The sequence below is a fragment of the Ursus americanus genome, chromosome 8 (genome assembly GCF_024610735.1).
Source record: "Ursus americanus isolate L20-20 chromosome 8, mUrsAme1.1.p, whole genome shotgun sequence".
NCBI classification, from domain to species: domain Eukaryota; kingdom Metazoa; phylum Chordata; class Mammalia; order Carnivora; family Ursidae; genus Ursus; species Ursus americanus.
In genome coordinates, this window is record NC_142134.1 from 42076861 (window position 1) to 42102077 (window position 25217).

General features: G+C 43.1%; 1 protein-coding gene across 5 annotated transcripts in view; it reads right to left on the bottom strand.

The window, feature by feature from the left end:
• KIT (KIT proto-oncogene, receptor tyrosine kinase) overlaps window positions 1-25217 on the bottom strand; it is an 81454-nt gene that overhangs the window by 29536 nt on the left and 26701 nt on the right. For 2 of the 5 annotated variants that reach the window (XM_045815888.2, XM_045815890.2), the window contains exons 2-7: window positions 16718-16987; window positions 13883-14164; window positions 12657-12793; window positions 8080-8248; window positions 3887-4076; window positions 1170-1285 (exon numbers count right to left, since the gene is read on the bottom strand). In XM_045815888.2, the coding sequence (XP_045671844.1) occupies window positions 1170-1285; window positions 3887-4076; window positions 8080-8248; window positions 12657-12793; window positions 13883-14164; window positions 16718-16987 (1164 nt within the window). Of the gene's footprint in view, window positions 1-1169; window positions 1286-3886; window positions 4077-8079; window positions 8252-12656; window positions 12794-13882; window positions 14165-16717; window positions 17085-25217 lie in introns of those variants that run through there. The other 3 variants (XM_045815889.2, XM_045815887.2, XM_087864133.1) reach the window with 2 other exon arrangements.

Genomic DNA, 25217 nt, shown 5'->3' on the forward strand with positions numbered 1-25217 from the left:
CTTGGAAATGAGGGTATAGTTAAAAGACCCCAGATTAGCCATCGAAAACCTGCCTTGGTATCACTTTCCTGTCCTCATTCACAGTTGGATCGCACTTCCCCCCACCCCACACCACTGACCTGCAGCACCAATGAAGCAACTTTGTACAATGACTTCACAGCAAGTAAGCTCCTTGAGGACAAGAAACTGGCACCCATCCTTTGTTCCCACCGCCCTCCTGCAGCCCAACACACTGGAAGCGCTCTGCAGAGTTACCAAGTTGTTCCCTAGGGAATGTTCCAGGCTGTCTCTGCATTCCCCACCCCCCAACACACACCCAGGATGGCTAATTCCAATGGTCATCTTGTTGGCCACTCCCCTGGAATTCTTTGTCTTTGGAGGCCCCGTCCCCTGGTCCCTGGCTGCTGTGGTGTGGAAGACACCTGCTGTCCTTCCCTGGATGGGCAGACAGGCCGTAGACTAGAGCCAGAAGACACTTTGCACAGGGCAGAAGCCCCAGCTGGTGAGCTCAGTCCCTTGGCCTCAACCTCTGTGCAAAGACCTTTCTCTAAGATGCTGTGGGGGCCACAGCAGGGCAGGACCCAGGTGTTTGGGTTCCCATGCCCCAAGCTCTCCTCCCACCCGAAGCACCTGCTCCCTCCCCCACAGCACCCACATGCTATCCCGGAGGGTCCCGCGGGCTGGGTCGATACTGCGTTCGTTTTAGGGGGAGAACAAGCTAAACACGAGCCATATCACAACCCCGAAAGAGAAAGCACTGTGACAAAGCAATCATGTCAGAGCTCGACAGCATCTCTGTCCCAACTAACACCACACTCCAGGTCCTACTCAACCTCTGGCTCCCCATTTCAACGATCAATAATAATACATTTTCCCTCAAACGACTGTTATTTTTAACTTCTATGGCTCCTCTGTTTACTTCAAAGGCAGCACCCAGAATCTGAGTGACCTCTACAAGGTCGTGCGGTCAGTGAAATGTAGGCCAAGGAATTGGTTTTCGTACACGTTCTTCCAACCACCAAACCGCGGGGTCTTTGTGAAGGTCAAAATTATCATGAGACATTATTTACATAGTACACAATGAGCTCAGTTCTGCAGCTGTTACCAACACGAGCCACAACTTAAAATAATAAAAAATAGAAAGATAAGAAACCATTCGTTTTACTCACTGTTCACATAAACATTAAATGTCACGGAAGAATTGACATCGGAATTGGACACTTGAAACGTGTAAGTTCCTCCTTCATTCCCTTTTAATCTGGTTAGATGAAGTTCACTCACATATCTACAGAAAGAGAAAGAAAGAAAAGAAAAGAAATCAATCACCCGGGAACGGCATTCCTCGAGTGAGAGGGTTTTCCACAGTTTCTCTCTGGAAATACATAGCTGTTCCAGGAGGAACAGGGCTCACTTAACTCAGTATTAACAAGACCCACATTAACAAATCCAAACATATGCACATGTATTTGATTTGGGACAAGTGGCTGAGTGGGGAGAGGCTTTCTCAGCATGAAGACAACCTCGTGGAGATTCCGGCCTCCCCCCCCCCCACCGCCCCCGCTGTCCTCACGCCCACATCCCTCTCTGTGCACAGTCCCTCACCAGGGTCCCGAACTCCCCTGCCCTGCTGCTTTAACACCGGGCACCTGGCCAGAGCAGCAGGTGTCCACATGCAGGAGCAGGACCCTCGCAGCCAGGCCAACACTGGGGCCCTCAGCTGCCTTCTCGCAAGGACCATCACCTCCTAGTTCTCCCTTCACCCCCACGACTTCTTCCTAGTGTCCTTTGCAGTATTTGCTCTCCAAGCTGCAGGGATACCGGATACGGCCGTGTAGACTGAGCACGTAGGCCTGCCAGGGGAGTGACTGATAGGACGGGGTGGACGCCCTGCACAGCCCTTGACCCGCTGAGCTACCCAACCGTCCTGACATACACAGCAACCTACTCGGCCTCTCCTCTCACGCTGCGCCCACCCCTGAGCAATCTACTCTCCCACTGAACTACCTGCTGTTTGCTCACAACCTTCCAATCTTGACCTCTAGTTCAGACTTCTCGGTCCTATGTGATTTTCGTGCCCCATCCCCGCCTTGTGGGTACAGCTAATAATGACTCACACCTGCAACGTCCTCCCAAGTCTTGCCCAGGGACACTTGACCCCATTTGGAAGCTGACTGCCTACCCAGGTCTACAGCCAATGAGTGACAGCCCACAGGGAGGGACAAAAGCCCAGCTCCAGAGCACCCCTGAGTTCAGCCTGCCACTCACCCACCCATCCTTTCTTTCCTCCTTTACTCTCCCTGGCAGGTCTCGCTCTCCCTTAATGAAGCCCTTGATCCGCAATCACTGTCTCAGGCTCTGCTTCTAGGGAACCTGACGTAGGACACTTTCTACCTGAATGTCTCCACTAGAGAGCCCACGGTCAACCTCCAATTCAACAAACCGTTAGCCGAACTCACGGTCTTTGCCCCCACAACCCTTCCTCCTTCTTGAATGGCATCATCGATCACCATCCAATGTGGCTGACGGACACAGAATCCGAAGGGGCATCTTCAGCTCCTACCTCTCCTCTCCCCCCCCCCACCGCCCCCCGTCTGCCAATCACTGAGTCTTCTAAAGAGGTAGCCTGGACACCTCCCAAATCCATCCTCCTCCCTCCCACCCTCACACCTTGGCCCAGGACAGCATCATCTCTCACCCACATCCCTGCAACAGCCCATGGCTCCTGACTGGAAAAAAAATATGTCGTCTGTCTAGGCATCTACGTTGTTAGCCGTTTGATCTTGGTCAAGTTACCTAACTCATTTGTGCCTCAGTTTCCTCTTCTACAGAATGACAGAAACAAGAGTGCCTGTCCGTGGGGTTTGTGAGAACTGAAATTATTGACTTACTATCTGGAAGGTACTTAGAACAGCGCAGCACAGGCAAGAGCACCTGCAGCCCACAGAGAGTAAGCTACTTTTACGATCTTATTTATTATTTTTATTTATTTTATTTATTTTTATTTACTATTTTTATTGTACCTTTTACTACTTTACGATTGCTACTATTTTCATTATAAATGTCTTGAGGATCAAATGAGAGGTGTGGGGGCCCCTGGGTGGTGCAGGCGGTTAAGCGTGCCCGACTCTTGGTTTCGGCTCAGGTTGTGATCTCGGGATCGAGAGATCGAGCCCCCACGTTGGCTCTGAGCTTAGTGGGGAGTCTGCTAGCGTGTCTTTCTGCTTCTCCCTGTGCTCGCTCACTCTCTAATAAATAAATAAATCTTTAAAAAAAATGAGGTGTGATAAGAAAGAACTTGGGTTCACTGCCTTGTCCAAAGCTACTGAATAAGGCTGTTCTCTTTCAGTTTTTAGGGTTGTTTTTTTTTTTTTAAGACACATTTATTTATCTAAGAGAGAGAGAAAGCACACATGCGAGCTTTGTGGGGGAGGGGGGGAGGAGAGAAGCAGACTCCCCCGAGAGGGGAGCCAAATGCAGGGCTCCAACCCTGGACCCTGAGATCACGACCTAAGCCAAAATCAAGAGTCGGAGGCTTATTAACATTGACTGAGCCACCCACGTGCATATTTTTCTTATGGTTTTTAAAAAAGCATTCAAAGGGCTGACTTTCCTCTTTCTCTGAAAAATTATTTACTGTGTCCCTAGTATATGTCAGTCCCTGCTCTGAACTGTCCCCCCATATCAGAAATGTGAAAGCTGATGCACAGACTTCTGTGTGTGCTTTAAACACAAGCAAAAGGAGACAATGGTCTGAAGACTCAGGAAGGAGCCCCAAACTTCTTTCTATCAGGTGTCCTCTCCCACATTTATGGGTCACAGAATAGAATCTGGTAAGCCCAGAGAAGGCGGGAGGTGTCGAATCCCCAGGGCAAGGCTCTTTTCTTACCTGATATTACTCTCATTGTCAGACTTGGGATAATCTTCCCATTTATCAGCAAAGGATCTGTTCATGTAGACCCAGTGCCGGTGCTCAGGTCTGGGGTATGCCTCATATTCAACCACCAGATCCACATTCTCTCCATCATTCACAAATATCGTAGTATTCATCATGGGGAAGATATTAATGAATCCTTTATCTAATCGTAACAGAACAAAACAGGAAGAAACTATTAACCATGACTACGCAACAGAAAACACAACTTCATCTTTGGATTACAAAGATAACTGACTGGTTTCAGGTATTAATTGTCAATAATAAGACTATTTTAACAAGGACACACCTGAAATGTTTATTCTCCCATCTCTGTCTCTCAAGCAACTCTCTTAAAGACCTAGCACCATGTCATAAGTCTTCTAGAATGACGAGTCCTGATGTTTCTTAGGTTAAAAAGCGTTTGGACTAAATACTCAGCCCATGCCCAGACCCAATATAAATGTGTATGTGATAGGAAGGTGTCATAAATCAAGAAGGAGAAGCACGCCCTACAGTCAATAAAGAGGTTGAAAGAAGACCATTTAATATTTCAAGAAAAATAAGCTTACATCTTACCACATATCACAGATGAAATCAAGGACAGCATTTTAATAACCACACCGTATTGTTAACTAAACAACAGAATTAACTCCTTTATCAAACCTCTATAGAGGGGGGAGCAGTTCTCTAGGCTTTTTAGGAACAAGAGAAGAAAAAGAAATCATAAAATCATAAAATTCCTAAGACTCTGAATACATAAACATTTTTAAATGTCTACACAGTAAAAGTAAGGCAGTAGGAAAAAGAACATGAAAATATAGATGGAACAATATTTAAACTGGTAATTAAAATAAGGCTTCACTTTTCACTTATTAAAAATAGCAAAACTTCAATAGAGCTGCTAAAAAATAAAGTATATCCATCCTATGGAAAAACAGCAAAACGAATTTGAAAGAGACTCAATACTTTTGCAAGTGTGGTAAAAGTAGCACGCTGAATTACACACTGTAAATTGCCACAACTCTTTCAGAAAGCATTTAGCGATATAGATTTTCTATAATTATCTATTCTCCCATTTAACCCTGTAATTCCCATTTGAGAACTCTTCTCAGTGGATAGCTACATACAAAAAGAACGGCTATCTACCCTGGACATAGTAATTTTTTAAATCAAAGAACTGATTAATAAAGCAGCCCTCAGAAATGGTTATATAATAGTAAGAAGAGAGAGCTTGAAAAAAATGTAATAAAATTATATTATAGCCACCATTTATGGAATGTTTACTAGGGGCCAAGAACTGCCCTAAGTACCTTAGCATACATTTAAATTAATAATTATGACAAAGATTTAATTTTATAACAATACTGGAAGAGAAAGGTTGTAACTCCTAACTTACAGATGAAAAATATCCAGTCCTGGAAAGCTAAAAAGCTGGCTACCCAAAGGCAGAGCCCAGCTCTGAATAAAAGCCTGTGAGAAGCCAAGGCTGGCCTCTTCTTACTATAGCATAAGCCCTAAATTCTCCATGTACTTTCAGTTAGAGAGAGAGAATAAAATCATATGTATAGGGGCACCCGGGTGGCTCAGTGGGTTAAGCATCTGCCTTCGGCTCAGGTCATGACCCCAGGGTCCTGGGATCAAGTCCCGCATCGGGCTCCCTGCTCAGCGGGTACCCTGCTTCTCCCTCTCCCTGCCACTTGCCCTCCTGTGCTCTCTCTGTCCAATAAACAAATAGAAATCTTTAAAAAAATGTATGTATAATTAAACCCTGCTGTGTACAAAAATATAAGCAATATGCCAAATCTTATAAACAGCTGTATCACATTAGTGGGATTATGGAAGCGTTTCCATTTTATTCTTCCATTTCTTTTTCAAAATTTTAGGATTATAAAATTTAAAATTGTTATTCATTATTTTCGGCACTATTTGGTTGAATATAGTAAGGTCCCACATGAGTTGTCATTCTAGTATTTACTGCCCTTTCGTTGCCTATAGATTCAGAATGAAAAGGAGTCCAACTGCACCAATGGAAAAGGATCTGTCACAGGTGGGAATAAAAAATCATTCAGATGAAAGTTAGAGATGGAAACCACCACCCTGTTCTAATACCTGAATCATAAATGAAACTCGCCCTGCCATTTTTAAAACAAATTTAGGTTAATTTTCAGGGAATAAATGTTTCATCTGAGTGCTATGTTACATTTTCAGGTTCTTAAGGTCCTAAATTCCAAGATACCACACAATGCAAAATACTCCAATATTACAGACAACAATATTTGCACTGAAATGAGTTCTCTGATCATCACCATACATAAATTACTTAAGTTCCTTCTGAGTTTTCTAGAGTCCTTTGGCTCAATATACTTTTATGTCCTATAGTGGAACAGAGCTCCAAATTCATGAAGAATTATTAGAATTGAAGAACTCCATCAGGGCTGTTTTAACATCAGGTACTTCTGCATTAAGAAATGGTGACGCATTAACATTTAATCAAGTACAAACACTAGGCCAGGCACTTCTATAAAATCTACTGCATCTTCTCCTCTCCGCAGCCTTTGGAGTCAGAAGTTGTGTTTCTCAGAAGAGGAAATGTAGGCAGAGTTAAAGCAGGGTGCCTTTGAAAATTAGGTGGCACAGCCCCGACTCGAAACCAGGCGGAGACCATCCCAAAGCCTCCCATCCCACCCTCAAGAGAAATTACTTTTCTCTTTGTCTCCTCCTGTTCCTGTCCCATCCCAACCCATCCCGAAACAATACAAAACCAGATTCGGGTTTCTCAGCCACAAGTCCTTCCAGTTACACAGTTATATTCTTGGAAATTGATGAATGGATTTTAAAAATCTGATTACATACAATAATATGCTCAAAACATCCTTACTAATTGCTTTCTGGAGCTGAAGCTGATATATCAACATGCTCCCTAATCAACTTAGCAAATTAGCACTTATGGAGTTTAATATTTTAAAAGCATAGCTTTCTATTCAAATTAATAAATGGTTCACGATCACGTTTAGGGAAAAAGTAAGACTCTTTCTGCATGCTGACTCTATAATTGCAAGTAAAGGGTGTTTTCCACGTTTAGTCTGGTGAGATGCTTTCCATTACAACATGGGCAGAAATGCCAAAATTATATGAGATTATTGTGGGATAAATCACAGACCTCTAACACTGCTTCATACATTATTGAAGAAACATGGGGGAAAGAGGAGAAATGAAAACAAATATCACATCATTTTATTATTGCTCATGATGAAGAAATTTGCCACCCTACAAGTACTTAATCAAAGTCAAGCACTAAGACTATAATTGCATTAAAAAAGCAAGAAAGTAGATTAAATTCAAACAATACTCATAAGGCAAAAAATGTGTAACTTAAAAATTATTATTATTTCCAGTAAATCAAAGATATCCAGTACATTCACTACGTTCTGCTCTCATTAAGGAGACCTTGGAAAATAAATATTTAGTGAGATTTCCAGAGTAGGGAAGAAAAGGCTAAACCATTTGTGCACACCAGCTCTGATGGGGTTAGGATTCTAGGGAACCATGATTCAGTTTACGCTGTGTAGGACCAAGAGTCAGGTCCCAGTGGATGTCCTCTCTGAAGGTTTACGCTACGGCCTATAAGGCTGGAGGACAGGGTGAAGTGAGGGCTGTACTAGGAAGAAGCAGCCCAATTCAGCCCTTCCAGCAACAGATGAACTAGACCCTTGAGTGGTAAAAAAGATAAGGGCTCAGGTGCCCCCGCTTCCTGAAAGACTCAGAGAAATACTTGAAACTCTCAGCATCAGCACTCCTCCATACAGCAAGCCTACAATCCATTTCCAAACTCAAGTCATTCAGCAAGAACTAGAATTTCTGAAAAAGTTCCACTTAACCTTTTATTTGTTTGGTAGGGAGGACAGGGTGGATGGCAGAAAATGACCCATTTAAACAACTTCAGTTACAGCCTTCCACTTCCCCTTTATTAAAACTGGTAGAATTTGCTCTCGTGCTCTAGGTGGAAAAGGAGACAATGATAACTTTCATTCACTCATTCATTCGTGTGGTGACAATTAAATTTCTAGTAATCTCTTCAACAGCCTATTAACATAAAAAGGAAACTATCTAGCAATTTCTTCTTTCACTACTGCCAGTAATTTATACATTCCCATAGAGATATTTACCTACGACTTCCAAGGTTGTTGTGACATTTGCCGATCCGAAAGTATTATTGGCGTAACACATGAACACTCCAGAATCATTAACTCTTGCTGAGCTGATCGTCAACCTTTCCTGACGTACAAAATTGAAGTCACCCTGATGCCAACTATTACTCTGCGTCTGTGCGTTAGTCTGCTGGTTTTGGAAGGAGAAAAAAAAAAATCAAAGATTATCATAAAATTTATATTCAGGATCTTTCCTAGATAAATTAAAAATAGCAGCAATTAACTTCTCCATATTAACATTCATTATACGCTACTTAAGTAAGAATAATAAAGCATCATGACAAGTCTGTCATTGGAAGACTTCATATTACAGGATTATATTGAAAGATAGTCATTATTAATGATTGGAAAAAACATGAAAATTCATTTCATAACAACCGTGGCATGCATAATTCCAAATTCTCCACAGCACCAAGTATTTTTTTAACAGTGCCAAATTTTAAAAGTCTCTCTGTAAGAAATATGACAGAGTACTGATATTTTACATTGAGTCAGCATAGTTAGGTCATATCAGTATCTCCTGTTACACTGTTTTTATTCTAGATCCCAGTGATTGAAAGAAAACACATCACTAATAATATTCTATTTTGTCAATATTTATATTATTTTCATGAATAAAAATTGAATCACATCTAAAACTAACTTGGAAATTCATCCTATAGTTCTTACCCGGCAGAATTTTTTTTTTTAAAGATTTTATTTATTTATGTGACAGAGAGACAACCAGCGAGAGAGGGAACACAGCAGGGGGAGTGGGAGAGGAAGAAGCAGGCTCCCAGCACAGGAGCCCGATGTGGGGCTCGATCCCAGAATGCCGGGATCACGCCCTGAGCCGAAGGCAGACGCTTAACGACTCCGCTACCCAAGCACCCCTTACCCAGAAGAATTCTGGCAACTACTAAAAGGGGTTCCAAAGTATGTGAGACATGTAAGACCAAGCCCCAAATTATTTAAGCATGAGTGGAAGAGAAAAAGTTGCAAATTTACTCTCGTGATATTACCATTCTACTCATATTATTTGTCTGCACACAAGACACGGAGAGATTTCTTGTATGGAAACTATCATGGGAATAAAATATAATATAAACTATAGCCACTCTAAAAATATTAAAGGGAGTACCACATAGCTTTCTGCATCTTCCAAATTTTCTGTAATATGAACACATTCCTATTGAAAAAAGTAACAACTGAAAAAAGAAAGTAAACAGAACCTGATATTGACATGGAATGAGATCAAGGGTAATTCGCGGGCCAGGCTATGGTGAACTATTAGCATTAGACCATTAAACCAGAACAATCCTTACGGAAAGCAATTTGGCACATTGTTCATATCCCTGATCAATTCTAGCAAATTTATCTCAAGGAAATAACTCAATTTTTTTTTTTTAATCTCCAAAATATTTACTGTAGTGCAATTTCGGAGATGACCTAAAGGTACACCAAGCATGAAAATTATAAATGTGAAAATAAGAAAAATGTTTATATTACTTAAAAAGCATAAATTGAGTGTACCTTGAAACCGCAAACGTGGTAATACACATGCATAGGAGCAGAGAGAAAAGAAATACGAAAAAAAAAAGTGGGCAATGTGGCATTCATAAAGACCAGCCAAGTAAAGACTACTGAGCTTTTGGAATGCTTGAGGTTCAAACTGTGTTGTAAATATAAAATATGTCCCAGATTTTGAAGACTTAATATGAAAAAAGTAATGTAAAATAACCCACAGATACTTTTTATATTAATTACATGATAAGATAATATTTTAGCTATACTAGGTTAAATAAAATGTATTACAATCAATTTTACTTTTACTCTGTCATGTGTCTACTAGAAAATATTAAATTACATAGGAGGCTCACATTTTCTTTCCATTGCATAGCAGTGCTACATGCAATGGTGGAATTATATCTGTTTCTCTTTTTTTCTGTTATTATATTTTTGGAAATTTTTTTTACATTAAAATGAGCATACATGAGAGCAGACTGCCAAAACTGAATGTTTTGAAATAAAAAGAAGAGAAACCTGCTTTGTTAAGTAACTGTGAGATCTTGAGCAAGTCAAGGATACCACCAGTCTCAGCTTTTGTTTCTAAAAGGGAATGAGAGGGGCGCCAGGGTGGCTCAGTTGGTGAAGTATCTGCCTCGGCTCAGGTCATGAACTGGGGGTCCTGGGAGGGAGCCCCTGGATCAGGCTCCCCGCTCAGCAGGGAATCTGTTGCTCCCTCTGCCTCTTCCCCTTGCTCTCTTTCTCTCAAATAAATAAATAAATAAAAGGGAATGAGAAAGCAAAGGTCTTTAAAGGCCTTTTCAGTTTGAAGCACAATGCAGAGATGAAGATATTCTCTTCCAGGAGATTCTTCTAGTAATTGGCAGAAATCTGCCAGTTCACTGCAGAAAAGCAATGAAATAGCAAAGGGAGGTGACACTGTTTTGTCCTCTCCCAGTCCATCAGGTCACAGACTTCTCTGCAAAGGCAGAGTGACAATGGACAGGTAAGGCCACATTCTAGATTTACGGTATATCTTCCTTCTAGTTCTTGCAAGAGCCCAAGGGTCTACAATAGGGAGCTAAACAAGAACAATGAACACATCAGTGCAGGAAGAAACAGCTTGGTCCCAAGGGATACAATGTCAACACCTAAACCTCAAGACCATAATTCAGACACTGTCAAATATCCTACTAAAAAGTAAAAATATAAGGGTTTAGAGGCATTAGAAAAGCTAATCAAGATTCACAAGTGTTGAATAAACTCCAAGACTCTCTCACATTTTAAAACAAGTAACTGCAAAAACTCTAGAACAGTCATTTTATCCTAAATTTCACTGTGAGTTAAACTTATTCTAAATGGTCAGGATCAAATACCATGGATTTTTAAGATAATCTGATAGTGAGAACAGTGCTAAGTATTCCAGACGAAGCCAAAGGATAGCAACAAAGGATTCATGGATGAACCTTGGCATAGAGCCATGGGCCCCATCTGCAAGTCACACATTACATATTGTTTGCATGTGATTCGGGTTTCCTTAACCCTTGAGGTGCACATTGGGATTTCCCCAAAGAGTTCCCAACACCGAAGGCTTATCTACCAGCGCCAGTGGATTAATTGGGAATGGCATGCGGGACTCTTGGGAAAAATGGTTCAGAACAAAACTGCCTAGGGCAATTTAATTTCTCATCGAAAAAAGGCTATTTTCAAGTTATACAGAGGCTCAAATATGCACATGGTCTAAACTGTTCTCTCATCTGAAATTAAGGATGATAGAAAGCCAATTATCGTAGGATTGTGTTCTCTAAGGTTAGTCAAAAATGCATACATAAACTATTGTTTTTATTAAATTGTATGATAAGGAAACTAAAACTCTGAGCCATTGGTTTGAAAGAACAAGTCTCTAGTACAATCCATTCTCCTAGTCAATGGCAGGCTTCATTAACAAGGTATCATCCATCACCAAGTCTACATGAATACCATCATAGTACTTTGCATATGCTAATCACCATGGTTACTTATCTAGCAAAGAATTCTTTAAACAGGCATGAAATTGCCAATATTGAATACAGAGCATGAGGAGGAAGAAGAGGAAGAGGAGGAGGAGGAGGAAAATATATTATTTCTTCTCTCCAATGTAATGCATATATGCGTACTGATGAAAAAACCACCGTGACAGCTAATTAACTAGATGGCCACGATTATGCAAATAAAAATTATTGAATATTCAGTCGATGGAAATTTTAAAGCAAAATATTTGGGAAATTAGACATCTGAAAGACCTTGCTACTAATGAATATTCAGAGAGAGAAAGAAAAAAAAAACTTCATATAACTGGCTAAAATTTACTTAAGATATGCCTAACGTAGACATTCAATATGCATTTGTTAAATGAATGAGATCTTAAACATGTCCCAATGTTTCAGATTAAACATAACCATTTTATTAATAGTGACTCAAACAAACAGAAAACCATTAGCAACTTGACCTCAGGTAACCAGCCTCAGACGGGGGATGTCAGATCAATACAAAAAAGAACCACATCTCTCAAATGGACAGGCCACTTTATGGGAAAGGAAAGAGCTCCCTAGTTGGTATCTGAGACCATTTACTCTTTTTAAATATGAAAGGAAAAAAAATTGACAACTTTTCCCAGTATTTTAAATAATCTGGCCTGGATAGTTTTAATAGTCCTAAAAATCAAAGTACTTATGCAGTTAACCAGAAGTTGTCTTAAAAACTTCCCTACGAAAGTCAAAGAAACAGCACACGGTAATAACAGGGTCTGAAGTTCTCTCTTCGATTTTCTCAAAATAAATTGACAAAATGACACGCATTTGTCACGAATAATGAACGCACACATCCACATATGGTGCTACGAAAGGGGAAAAGATGCATCTTGACACACGCGCAGACAGTCCCACCCCACAGACACACCAGCTGAGCCATCCCCCGGACAATGAATAGACTGGTTGAAGGGAGAACCTTAAACTCTCCCACACAGACAGAACAACGTACTGAGAAAAAAACAAAGGCAAGAAGCCCCTCACCTGGCTGTTTTCCTTGATCCACATGGAGTCCACGGAACTAGACACATCCTTTACCAAGCACGTCACAGAGAATTCTTCCCCTTCCCTTAGAAGAGAGCTTGCTTTGGACACCAACACCACCGGTACAGCTCTGATGGCTGGAAGAAACAGAAATTGGCCCTCAGATCATGCCTCCTACCATCATAGGCCACTTTCACTTACCACGTTTCCTCAAATGCACACAACCTACTTGCTGCTCTTTCTAAGAAAATATCAAGTATGGCACTAACCGACCTGTATGACTTGCAGATCTGAAGACATCAGCAATTAAATCTTGCATTCTTCCAGCAAATTCATCAACATCGAGTGGAAATGGTAAGAATGTCTGCTCTGAGATGATAATGCGCCTGGACAATGCTATTTGAAACAGGGAGAAACCCCGGCACAGGGAAGCGGCTTTAATCTGTGCCTCACACAACCCTGACGGTTTCACAAAGATGTGATACGACTAATCACATTTTTTTAACCAAACAGGTATCTTTCCCGTGTGCCATCATAGTAACGCCTTGCTCATTTCTGAAAATCTCCATTTTAAATAACCAAGCTTTCCTTAATTCCAATGAGCATACTTTTTCAAAAGCTTAATAAAAACTGCTCGGTAGCTGAATGCCAACTGGTGTTGAATTTGATGATCTCGGAGATACAAAATCTAGACATCTTCCAGCTACGAAAATAATCTACATAATGCCACCGTAATAACAAGGTCCATACTCAGCTGGTACTCTGCTCCTCAGATTGGGAATAGTTTGGGAATGCATTAAAATCCAATCACTGAGGAGAAAGTCAATTCCTCTATCAATAGTCAATCAAGGAGTGAATCATGTATATGCTAATCTTTGCAAACAGCGGAAGGGAAGCTTCCCAGGGAGGTTCTCTTGGAAGGAACACCTCATGCAGTTATGAGACTCTCGGTGTTGTGAGGTCGGTAGGTGTCACAGCTGTCCCCGGGAGGGTCTGAACGCCAGTCTCTGCTAGACACAGCCTGCTGGAGGCGGCCGTGGACTGGTGGTGTGGGCTTGGGGGCTACCAAATGAAGAAGTCACAAGCAGCTGCTGGGAGCTGGGGGAAATGATGAAGAGCCTGCGGCCTGAGTGAGACTAAGATGGACCAGCAAGGAGACAGATGTCGCCCGCCCTCCCCCGACTGGAGGCTCCGCCCCCGAGCAGAGCGCGAGAAAGGGCCCCTACCTGCCCTCACTTTCAGGGTGAATTTCGCGGACAGCACAGACTTGCCCTTCTGGTCTGCAGAGCAGTGCAAGCAGAGCCGATGATACTCGCGCTTCACGTTTCTGATCGTGATGCCAGCCTTGGGATCAGCGACAAACGTCAGGTCCTTGGGAAGAGGCTTCCCCTCGCACCCCCTGAGGGAGTAATTGGTCACCTCTGGGTCTGTCAGAGGACAGCGGACCAGCGTATCATTGTCTTCTTTCCCATACAAGCGAAGGTCAACGAGGAAAAGCTCTGCAGGATCTAAAGCACATCAAAACTCGGGAGTTTGAACGGCTAGTCGCAGGCACTGGAAACATTTGTAAAAGATCTGAGGACTCCGATTTTTTTTCCTTTGCAAGCAAAGTAGAATTCATCCAAATATTACTAAGCAACAGTGAACATTTATTAAACACTTTCCACGTGTCAGACACTAAGCTCGGACCATTACACCTTATCTCATTGAACTCTCAAAACACCCCCATGTGATGGGCACTATCGTTACCACCCTTCAGAGATGAAGACACCAAAGTCTCAAAAAAGTGACTCTCCTAAAAAGTGACCAGCCCGGAAATGGCTGACCGGAACTCAAACCACAGTCCGACTGATACCACAACTTGAGGTCTTGAAATGCTGAGGGTATTTGATTACGATAGTTACCCTTCTTCAACAACAGGGAATACTCTGAGGGGGATGGGCCAAGACTCAGCCAGTGCACTGGTACCTATTAAGGTCAGAGAAAGGTGTTCTTTCTCTACCCCACTGTGGGGACCCCTTTCCAGAGCCCCCAGTCTCCAGGATCTTTCAGCTTCTGCATAAAATCTGCAAAACCATTAGCAGGCCACCCTGTACAAATGTCACGTGGGCCTCACCCTTCATATTCCTTGAAAAATGTGTATAAATATAAACTTCTGGACAACAGATGAAGCCATATTCCCAAGGGGAGCTTACGAGTTTCAGGAATCCTGTGGTAAATGCCATCTAAACCAGGACACTTGTGAGTGAAGGGGAGTGCCATTAATATATGCCAGGACACCAGGTGTGGACTGGAAAGGCCTCAGGCAGACTGGGACCTCCTATAAGCAAAGACAAACCTCATTCTGTATACACAATATACAGCCACCTCTGCTGTGTCAAGATAATACAGATAGATAGCTGGGCCAACAGATTGTGTTTAAAATGTTTAATTGTCCTTTCCACCTGGAATTCAGGTGTCCGACAAAAATCAATCTGACATCATTGACATATACTTACCATTCAATTTTGAAAAAAATAAAATTTCCAGAATGAATTATGTATCTCCTAGCCTAATCTGTTCTATGAATAAAGTCCCTCATGATGGTGGGACTAAGGTCCAAAGCCATAGTTGGTTATTTTTCCATCTATTCTTTCTCAGCTGCTTAAGGCTAGCTCCTACAATCCCCCGGTTTCCTTCACTGCTGTAACATAAATTACTTAAGTATCCAAACATCTTAAATCAGTAATAATTCAGTGGAGCACTAAGTTACTGAGGAAGACCCCTTCTAAAGAAAATCCATGAACTCTGCGAGACTGACTTGGCTAATTCCGCAGTCTTCCCCATTTATTCAGGCATCTACCCACTGTATTAATATGCAGAATGATACTTCATGACCACCTGGAAATTCCAGAGTACCTTCTTGAATGTCAAAGAACAGCGCCCAGGTTGGCTCCACCATTATGGAACCATACCCCACGGCTAAGCTGTGCCTTATCAGTGTGTATTTTTCAGCTACCTAACCTAGGAAAGAATAACAGATAAACTAAGGAGAGGCAGGGTCGATTTCACCGCAACCTTCTTTATAGTGAACAACTTTATTAACCCTTGATAGAGCTTGAATTTGCACAATTCTGTCTCCTGAACAACAATTACATGAGAACAACAGTGCAGGTGACCCTATCCAAACGTTTCAGTGAGACACTGAAACTCTCGAGCTTGCTCTGATCTGCCATCTGGGACAAATGGATCCATTGTTCTTCCACCATATCATGGGCGAGGCCTCCAACGCCGGCCTGTGTCAATGGTAGCCCCAGTCCAGGCACAAACTCAGGACCAGAACCCGGACTCTATTTCTCCCCCTATAACCTGCGTATGTCTCTTACAGCTTTAAGTACTTGTTTTTACATCAACAGAAAGATTCTTCCTGCCTCCCACCGTCAGCAAACCTCCTCCTGACAAGGATGTTCGAAGCACAAACACAGATGAATCACTGAGTTTATCATAGGAAATGAGGTACGGAAATCCAACAATCATATTTTTCTTCTGTTTCTAAGAGGTCACAGTTTTTTTTAAAAAAAATGAATCAACTGACAACTATTAAGAACCTAAGAGGAACATGGGGTGATTAGCTGACTATGTTATTTTTCTGGAATTTGCTCTCTAAAAGTGGGTCAGTTCTTTTGAAGTGTTGGTCTGTTTAGGCCTTCAGAGGCCTTTAGTTCCCTGAAGTGTTTTTACTAAGTGGGAGTATCTAGGATCTCAAGGCATTAAAACACAGCTTTCCCAAAGGGCCTAATTTATTCTCGGGGTTTACTCACAGTGCCAGGACAAATGGGCTAACCATATTGTAATCTCATTAGGAAGAGTACTGCAGCCTTGCGGACCTTCAGCTGGAGTCCTACCCACAGCCACGATGTATCAAAAGATGGGGGGAACTGACAAAGAAAAATTTGTTTCAGGCATCCTATAGCCAGCCAGTAATATTTTCTCTATGGCTCAGCCACCTATGTGTCATCCATAATTAAGAACAGGATATTAGGTTCTCTAAAGCATAGCATGAAAGAAAGCCACACATTTACCTCTAACGAACACATAAATGGACCTGCTTAAGCCCTCTCTGTTGGTGCACGTGTAATTGCCTGTGTTGGCGGCCTGCGCTTTCTCTGTGATCCACTCGTTGTGTGTGCTCTCACTCAGTTGACCCGGGGTCTCAAAAGTCCACTTGACAAATCCTGGATCGGTGCATAGCAGCCTAATCTCATCGCCAGCACTGACTATTAACTCTGATTTTGCTGGATGGATGGATGGTAGAGACAGTTCCCCTGGACTCACAGATGGTTGAGAAGAGCCTGCCAAGAAAAATAAGAATCGTGTTGAGTATGATCTTTTTCCTTGGCGAAATAAAGCATTTCTTCCAATATTGATTTCCATCTTCTGTGCGCTCTACAATAAAAATAGGACAAAGCTGCCCCGCTATTTATAGTTAGAAAGAGTTCTGGTTAAAGTTTCTTAAGTTCATCTAGAAAATTATTTTCTGCAACTCCCAATTAATCCTGGGGGTCACCCCTGGTATGCGAGCCATACTTGTGGGATGCCATGGCCTTCTCCGGGTTAAACACACAGCTGGGTCAAGTTTCCACTCTGAATATGGGCCATCACAGCGGTACTGACATGCTGACACCCAGCTTAGAAAAAACAAAAACAAAACCTCACACTATAAAAAAAAAACAACAACAAACAACAAAAAACAAAACAAAAAAAACCCAAAAACAACAGCAACAGCAAACTACTGGCCTGTTACTCTTCTGGCAAAATGTACATGACCATGACACAGCCTGGCTGTGAATTCAGTTATTTGTACGCAATTCTCCTTATATGGTGACGTTCATCAAAAGGAGAACTATTTAAGCATTTCAAACAATAAGGCAGAAAATGAAAATCCCATTTTAAAGATCAGACTGTGAGGTATTTCATGACATAGGCTGGGTTGCGCCTAATGAAACTAATGCCTAGACAGGTTTCCTAGTTTAAAGATGCAAACTTCAGACTCTGAACAGGAAACCTGAACCTTAGAAAATTCACGGCAGCCAATTCATCCACTCATTCATCCATCTGTTGCATGAACACAAATACCTGTTCACTAATTATCAAAAGCTTCGAGCCAGGTGCTGGGGAAAAGTCCATGTAAGGGCAACACAGGGTTGTTACACGCACTCCGGAGTTCAAAAGAACACACGGCTCCTGTGTCAGAATAAGTGAAATGTAGCTACAAGTTTTAGCTTTAAGCCAAAGAAGAGGAAGAAGAAGGGGTGGGCTGGACCTTGACCGTATCAGGGAAGGTAAAAGAAAAGACAGACACCCATGGATACATATACACCATAGAGACCACAAAGGCGATGTGGAGACACTCTACATTTTTCGGTAGAAAAGGGACATGCGCTACTGTAAGATACCAGAGATCTTCTAGATTTGCGGAAATTCGTGAAGAGCTCTGATCCTCAGGTAGGCAGAAGCAATGAGACCTACAGTAAAGGATCTGAGACTAAAGATGCACCAGAGGAAAAACACATTAAAAGTTACAGTGTCATTAAAACTACAAAGATGGACTCACACATGACCTGGGTGAGCGAGTGGGAAGAAAGGGTCCCTGGGTAAGGTGGGCTAGAGCAACAGGGTAACAGAACTCCCCCTCTGGAGGTCAGGGGAGGCTTTCTATCACTTCTGCAGGGCCACGGGTGAAATGGGGCATCTATCCCCTCCACACACATAGAAGGTCGGAGACAAGAAGTGACCTGAGTTCTGAAGCAAGAGTAAAAGGCGCAGGCAGCAAGGGAGCCACGCCAGGAAGCTCTCCACAGGTCTGGCCGGACTGGAGGTGGGAAGACATGATCAGAAAAGGATGGGGACAGGCGGGGCAAGAGCCCTGCTCCCAGGGGCTACCTGGCCAGTGGACGGACTTCTCACCTCAAGGCCTGCATTGCAGATGGTGGAGGAAGAGCAAAAATGGGTGAAGTTAAAAGACAGGATCAGAAAGTCAAGGGGAAGGGCTTGTGGAAAAAAGAGGAACGCACAGAGTACCAATCTTGAGAGCTCTTCCAGCTAAGAGAGTATAGATTTGAGATTTAAAAATCAAACAAAAATGAATGAGCAACAACAGCCAACAAAAAACCACCGCCAGGAAGGAAGGGAGGGGGGAGCTCAAGAGGGAAGAAGGTTTTAAAGAGAAGGTGGTGGGTTCTAGGGCAGATGCTGAGCGAGATCAAGGGAATGAACGAAAGTGGTCAAGGGAATGAAGCGACTATGTTTGGTGAGAAAGAGACGGCAGGAAACCCAAGAGCACAATTTCAGGTGAGTGGGAATTTCTGTATGCTCCGCGGTTAAAGGCTCTGCGCGTAGACCCCTCTCTGAGCTGTGGCAGCAGAAGGGAGACAGATCTGCAGTCGAACGACATTAAAAGTTACAGAAGAGACCTGGGGACATGTGAAGACAGAAGCAAGAGAGTCTGTGGAGAAGGACAGATCAAAGATGCTCTAAAGAAGCATGGAAACTGTCCCCTGCAGGCGCTCAGAGATGACTGGTCTCAGTTCCAATCTGGTATCCAGACACATATTGCATCCGGGCACTTCTGACCATGGCTTCAATCACAGCTCCACAAGGTCATGCCAAGTGCGTCCCAAACTGAAGACCCTTAGCAACCCTCGATTCGCAGAAGGTAACAACAAGGTCGATGACAATCATCAAAGGTTATTAAGCACCAACAACGTAAGAAGTGCTATAGACGAGACCATCTGTACCCACCAGGCTCAGCATCTACATGGAGGGGCCAGAATATGGAGACAAAGTGCTTGGGACTGTTTTTAAAGTCTTACAGAGTGTTAAATAATGAAAACGGGCACAGCAATAAATGGAGACACTATTATTTCAATTATTTATCCCCTTTTAAAAAGGGAGTAGTTCCAAGCGAATAGCAGTGACGTTGACAGAAAATTTAATCCAAAAATTCTTAAAGAATTTATATTGCAATATACTTCAATCAATTTAGCTTTCTCAGGAGTGGCTCTTAAGAGCATATGTAAATATGACAATCCAGCTGAAAAAATATTGCTGACTTCCGGAGACCTACCATGCCAATGGAAGTGTGACCTAAGGCAGGCCACTCAATTTCTCTGTGCCCAAGTTTCCACATCTGGAAAATGATAAAAATACCCTCACCTCATAGTGTTCCTATGGGAATCGAATGTGACAAACACATGCAAGGAGCTTAACACAGGACGGGGCACGCTGAACAGATGTTGGCTATTACAGTGTAAAGCATACTCAGGAAGAGCTTGGCTCTTGAGTTAAGACTCTAGATTTGTCTCTTGGCTCTGCCAGAGAGTAAGTGTGGGATCCTTAGGCAAGTTACCAATCAACTCTGTCTAGGTTTCCTCATTTGCAAAGTAGGGACAGTAACAGAACCTATTTCATAAGGCTAATGTTATACGAAACACTCCCAACTGTTTGGGAGCACACAGAAAATACATAGTAAATGTTAGACACAATCATTCTAAAAACAGAACCTCTTACCACCCCTCCAGTCAGTCCTGACTTACTCACTTCCTATGAATACAAACGGTTCCATCATTTCCCAAACAGGTTCCTGCCTGACTTCTCCCTCTTTGGCAGCAAACCCTAGCAATCTTTCCTTTGGAGCCTCTGCCTCTCATCCTTGTCTGCCTTTCCACTCCTGCTGCCCCACCCCAGACTAGCCACTTACTACCTCCTGGAGAGATAACATCCTCTCCTGAAAGATCTCACACCTCCAGCCACTCCACTCCCAACTCATCAAACCTCAGAGCCCTGAGATCCATCAGCCTAAAAAACCACCATCTTTCAACAACCCCACTCCCAGCCTCCAAAACCCTACCAGAGGTGGTTTGTACAGCTTACAAAACACTTTCATGGGACTCATTTCTAGCGGCTTCCTCTGGACCCCTACCTGCCTCTCCAGTAAGACAGATTCTTGGACTGGCTGGTTAAGGAGCCTGTGAACAGCTCCATTCCCTCCTAGCCCCATCGTTCTGCTCATGTCCCCAGATCACACCTACTCCACCAATTAACCTTCTTGCCATGTGGAAAGCCCCGTTTTTCACGGGTGTTGGTCCCTAACCACAATCACCTGTCCTAACTCCGTTCAACACGTCCAGCCCCATCACCCATCCATTTGTACTGACGCTCACTCGTGGTCTAAATCTAGGTCTTTCCTCCTCCACCTACTCCAAGGATCTTAAATTGTAATTTTCCCCTGGAACAGTCATAAAAACATTCCGTTCGATACCCGAACACCCAAAATATCAGAGGGGGGACAAGCTCCGAAAGACTCAGCCCCTGTAACAGGTGTCAACAGTCCACTGCGCTATCCCCCAAAGAGGACAGATGTCACTTCCGCTGCTCCACTTAGAAAAGGGAGTGGCTCCATTCATCCATTAAATGGCTATGGGTATCTCCAGAAAAGCAGACTCTGAATTTGAGATCACTGGCTTCTGCTTTACTTCTAGGGTTTTAAAAAATAAATTTTAAAATAATTGCCACCCGAAGCACTAAGGGTTTTGTTCTCAAAATAAATTATAAGTTCAACTCTCCAACTCACCCTATAAAATGAAAATTGAGTTTATATTAGAGTGGGACTCTGGGTATTATTTATTCTCTTTTTTCCAAACTATCTTGAATGTTGTTATGATGCTCTCACAATAAAAAAAGACTACAGATTCATGTTTAAAGGTATGTACCTACCTTTATTCTATTTAAAATTCAATACCAATAAGGTATTCCAACTGGGCTTTGAAATTGCTCTGAAATTACACATTTCAAAATGCATTTGGTACATAGCAAGTTCTCAAGAAATGTTTGTTGAATTGGGTTTTATCTACATCAGGACTCTTTGCATTAGAAAATGTACTTCCCTAATTGCGTTTGGCTAAGGCTAATTTAAGAGTTGTTTTCAATTCTCTGAACACATGTTAATTAATGAGCCAGAAAAGAAAAAAAAATAAAAAGATGGCAAAACCTACCATTCTGGGAACCAATACCATAGTGTATGATGGTTCTGGACTAGGAACTCCAGGAACTGGTCAAATATTTATATATTCATCCCAGGTACCTGGCTAAGTGCCGAACCTAGAAGGCAGTCCTTGCTCTCAAAGAGCATAAATAAGGGAGAAAAGGAACACTTATGAACAGTCCGTAATGTTGCAAGATTTTAACAGAATCAAGATAAATGCCAACATACCCTCTATAACTTCTTTCTCTCGTGTAAAATTCAACCATACCCAAAAGAACTGAAAGCAGGGATGCAAACAGTATTCGCACACCCATGCTCACAGCAGCAGCATCTCCAATAGCCAAGGTGGAAACAGCCCAAGTGCCCTGACAGATCAACGGATAGACAAAATGTGGCAGGTGCCTGCAATGGAGTATTACTGAGCCATGAAAAGGAAGGGAATTCTGACATAGGCTACCACATCCATGAACTTCAAAAACAGGATACTACGTGAAATAAGCCAGAAACAAAAGGACAAATGTGGAACGCTTCTACTTACATGAGGCACCTGGAGTAGGCCAATCCAGAGAGACAGAAAGTAGAGTAAGATTATCAAGAGCTAGGGAGAGGGACGAATGAGGAGTTAATGAGGTTAATGGGTACAGAATTTCCGTTTGGGATGATTAAAAAAAAAGTTTTGGAAACGGACAGTAGTGATGGTTGCACGACACTGTGAATGTACCAAATGGCACTGAATTGGACACTTAGAAATGGTACATTTTATGTTGTGTGTATTTCTACCACAATAAAAAACCCCTAGCATTAATCAAAACAAAACAAAGCAAAACAATTCTTCAAGGCCCTGGCCAGTGAAGCCTCGACCCTTCTCAGGCACCCTGGCTCTTCCTTAGCTGCCCAGTCTGACCCCCGGTAGTAGCCTTTGTGAGCCCCCTGACTGTTTTAAATCCCATCATTTAAAAAAATTGTTATCATTATTTTTATTTGTTCCACAGCGTTGTGCTTGAGGGCACAAACGGCATCCTGGCTGCCATCTCTCCACTATCCTACCCTGAGCAGGCACTCATAAAAGCACTTTCCACTTTGTGGGCTGACTAAGCGCTAAGTTTCAAACCATAGGGACTACTGCCCAGGGGACTCTGGGTGCTTGCGACTGCTAGGTTCTTCCCTCCGGCACCTCTGGTCTCCTGCTTGCACCATCAGCCACGTGGTCTTATTCTCAACCCTGTTTCTCTAAGTTAGACTTGTGGTCTGTTTTATATACAAATTAAGTGCATGTTATGAAAACTGATGAAATAGGAGTGTGTGTGTGTGTGTGTGTGTGTGCATGCGTGTTGGGAATGAGCTGCTGATTCTCTGATAACAAAGAAACACTCTAAGCGCGGCTCAACTAAAACGCGTGTCCAATTAACCGTGGGTGAAACATGAGAAGACTGGGGGAGGGGAGCTCACACGCCGGGGGGGGGGGGGGGTGCACCCCCTGCGCTGGTTCACAAGCCCGTCATTGAAGGAAACTGCAGTTAGGAACTGCAGACCTCACTCCCATCCCGGGTGTGGTGTGTGCTGAGCGCGCCTGCCAATCATCCCAATCTCAAGGTCAGCCAAAACTCAAAGACAAGGTTCTGCTTCTCCATCAAAAAAAATGCAGCTGTCCATCCTTCTTAAGTGAAAATAAACTATTCAAGGTACACCTGTAGTCTTTGTGCTCTGTCCATTCAGAGACTCATGGAGAGTCCGGGCCGGGCTTGTTCCAATATTCGCACACCCATGCTCACAGCAGGGTTCTCAATGACCGGTGCGTGTGAGAGCCCCCTGCGCGAGCTTTGGGGTGCTCCTCAGTCCCCTCGGTAGTGACTGGACCACGTCGACCATTACTGCAAGTCTTTTCTCAAAGATCCTCCCCTAAGGGCTTCGTGCGCTTGGCAAACGTCTAAGCTGCAAAGACTGGATTTACGCTGGGGTTAAAAGTAAGGGAGTCATTTCAAAACCTTTTCTCCTTTGGACACGAATATAAGGAACCAGGTAAAATAACAGCGGGGAGGCAAAGCCACGTGGAGAGGCCTATTCTGGTTTGAGGAAGCACGGCGGGAGCCGCAGCTGAGACAAAGCTCAAAGCTCCGTGGTCGTCGGGCGACTCTGTAGTTCACATACTATTTTTTTTTTAAAGATTGTATTTATTTATTCGACAGAGATAGAGACAGCCAGCGAGAGAGGGAACACAAGCAGGGGGAGTGGGAGAGGAAGAAGCAGGCTCCCAGCGGAGGAGCCTGATGTGGGGCTCGATCCCATAACGCCGGGATCACGCCCTGAGCCGAAGGCAGACGCTTAACCGCTATGCCACCCAGGCGCCCCAGTTCACGTACTATTTAACCACAATTCATGATTACAAAAAAAAACCTAATGATTTGTATATCCTACTGTTTCTGACATACTTTTATATCCCCACAGGAATAAACTGGATAAAAACCAAGATGGAAGGATCCTAGTAATTGCCCACAACACCCATGAGGCTTTAAAAACAAGTAGATGATACTGGAAATAGAATAAAGCTGGGGTGGGGGAAGGGGAGTATGAGCTCAGTGAAAACCAAACAAATCTGAAAAAATGCTCTTGGCCCGGGGGGGGGTGGGGGGGGGGGTGCCGGAAATCCACTCTGGATCACCCACACCAAGTAAAGGAAACCATGGGATGGAGGATCCCAGAATGGCCGCCACTCTACTGCGCTGGGTTCATGCTACCAGAACCACTGAAGTCTCAGAGACAAAGCCAATACAAATGAAGTAAAAATATGGAAGGGTGATAAACACGCCCCAGGTCTCAAAGGGAGCAGCTACTATTCTGCCCAGAAGCATCATGAAAAGGTCCAGAGGGAGGGACCATGAGGGCTGGCCAGCAAGCCTTTGTCCCATCTGCATACGACCAGGTTTATATGTGTATTCAAGGAGGGGAAAGGCGAAGGTGAAGTTCTTAGAGTATGAAGGTGTGTGGCAGTCAGGAAAAGCTCATCCTACAAGGACCACCCCACCCCAACCCCACCCCAATAGGGTTAGCTCTCAAAATCCAACGAAAGTCTGTATCTATCTCTATTCTCAAAGCCTCACAGAGCACCAGGAATACAGAAGGGGACGATAAACGCGTGGTGAAGGAATTACTACATCTACTAGCCGTGCAGGTGCAGGACAGGGGAAGGTAATCTGAGACATCATCCTACAGAGCAGCATTTCTGATCTTGGATGCTTTTTAACCAGTCTTCTCGAAGGTCGATTTCTGTCAGTGACAAATAATTTCTAAACACTCTTTTATATTACGTATCATCAAATAGTAAAATAAATTCAGGTGGAAAAACATGAGCTGGAAGGAGAAAAAAAGGGAAAAAAAAAAAGAAAAACATGAGCTTTCAAAGAAACTAAACTACCTTACAGCCACATACTTGCAAACATACCACCCAAATCCTTATTACCCTCAACCTTTGAGAGCACCTCCATGGACAAGTCTGAGAACAGCCCTAATGTATCACATGATTCCAGATTCACAACTCCGCT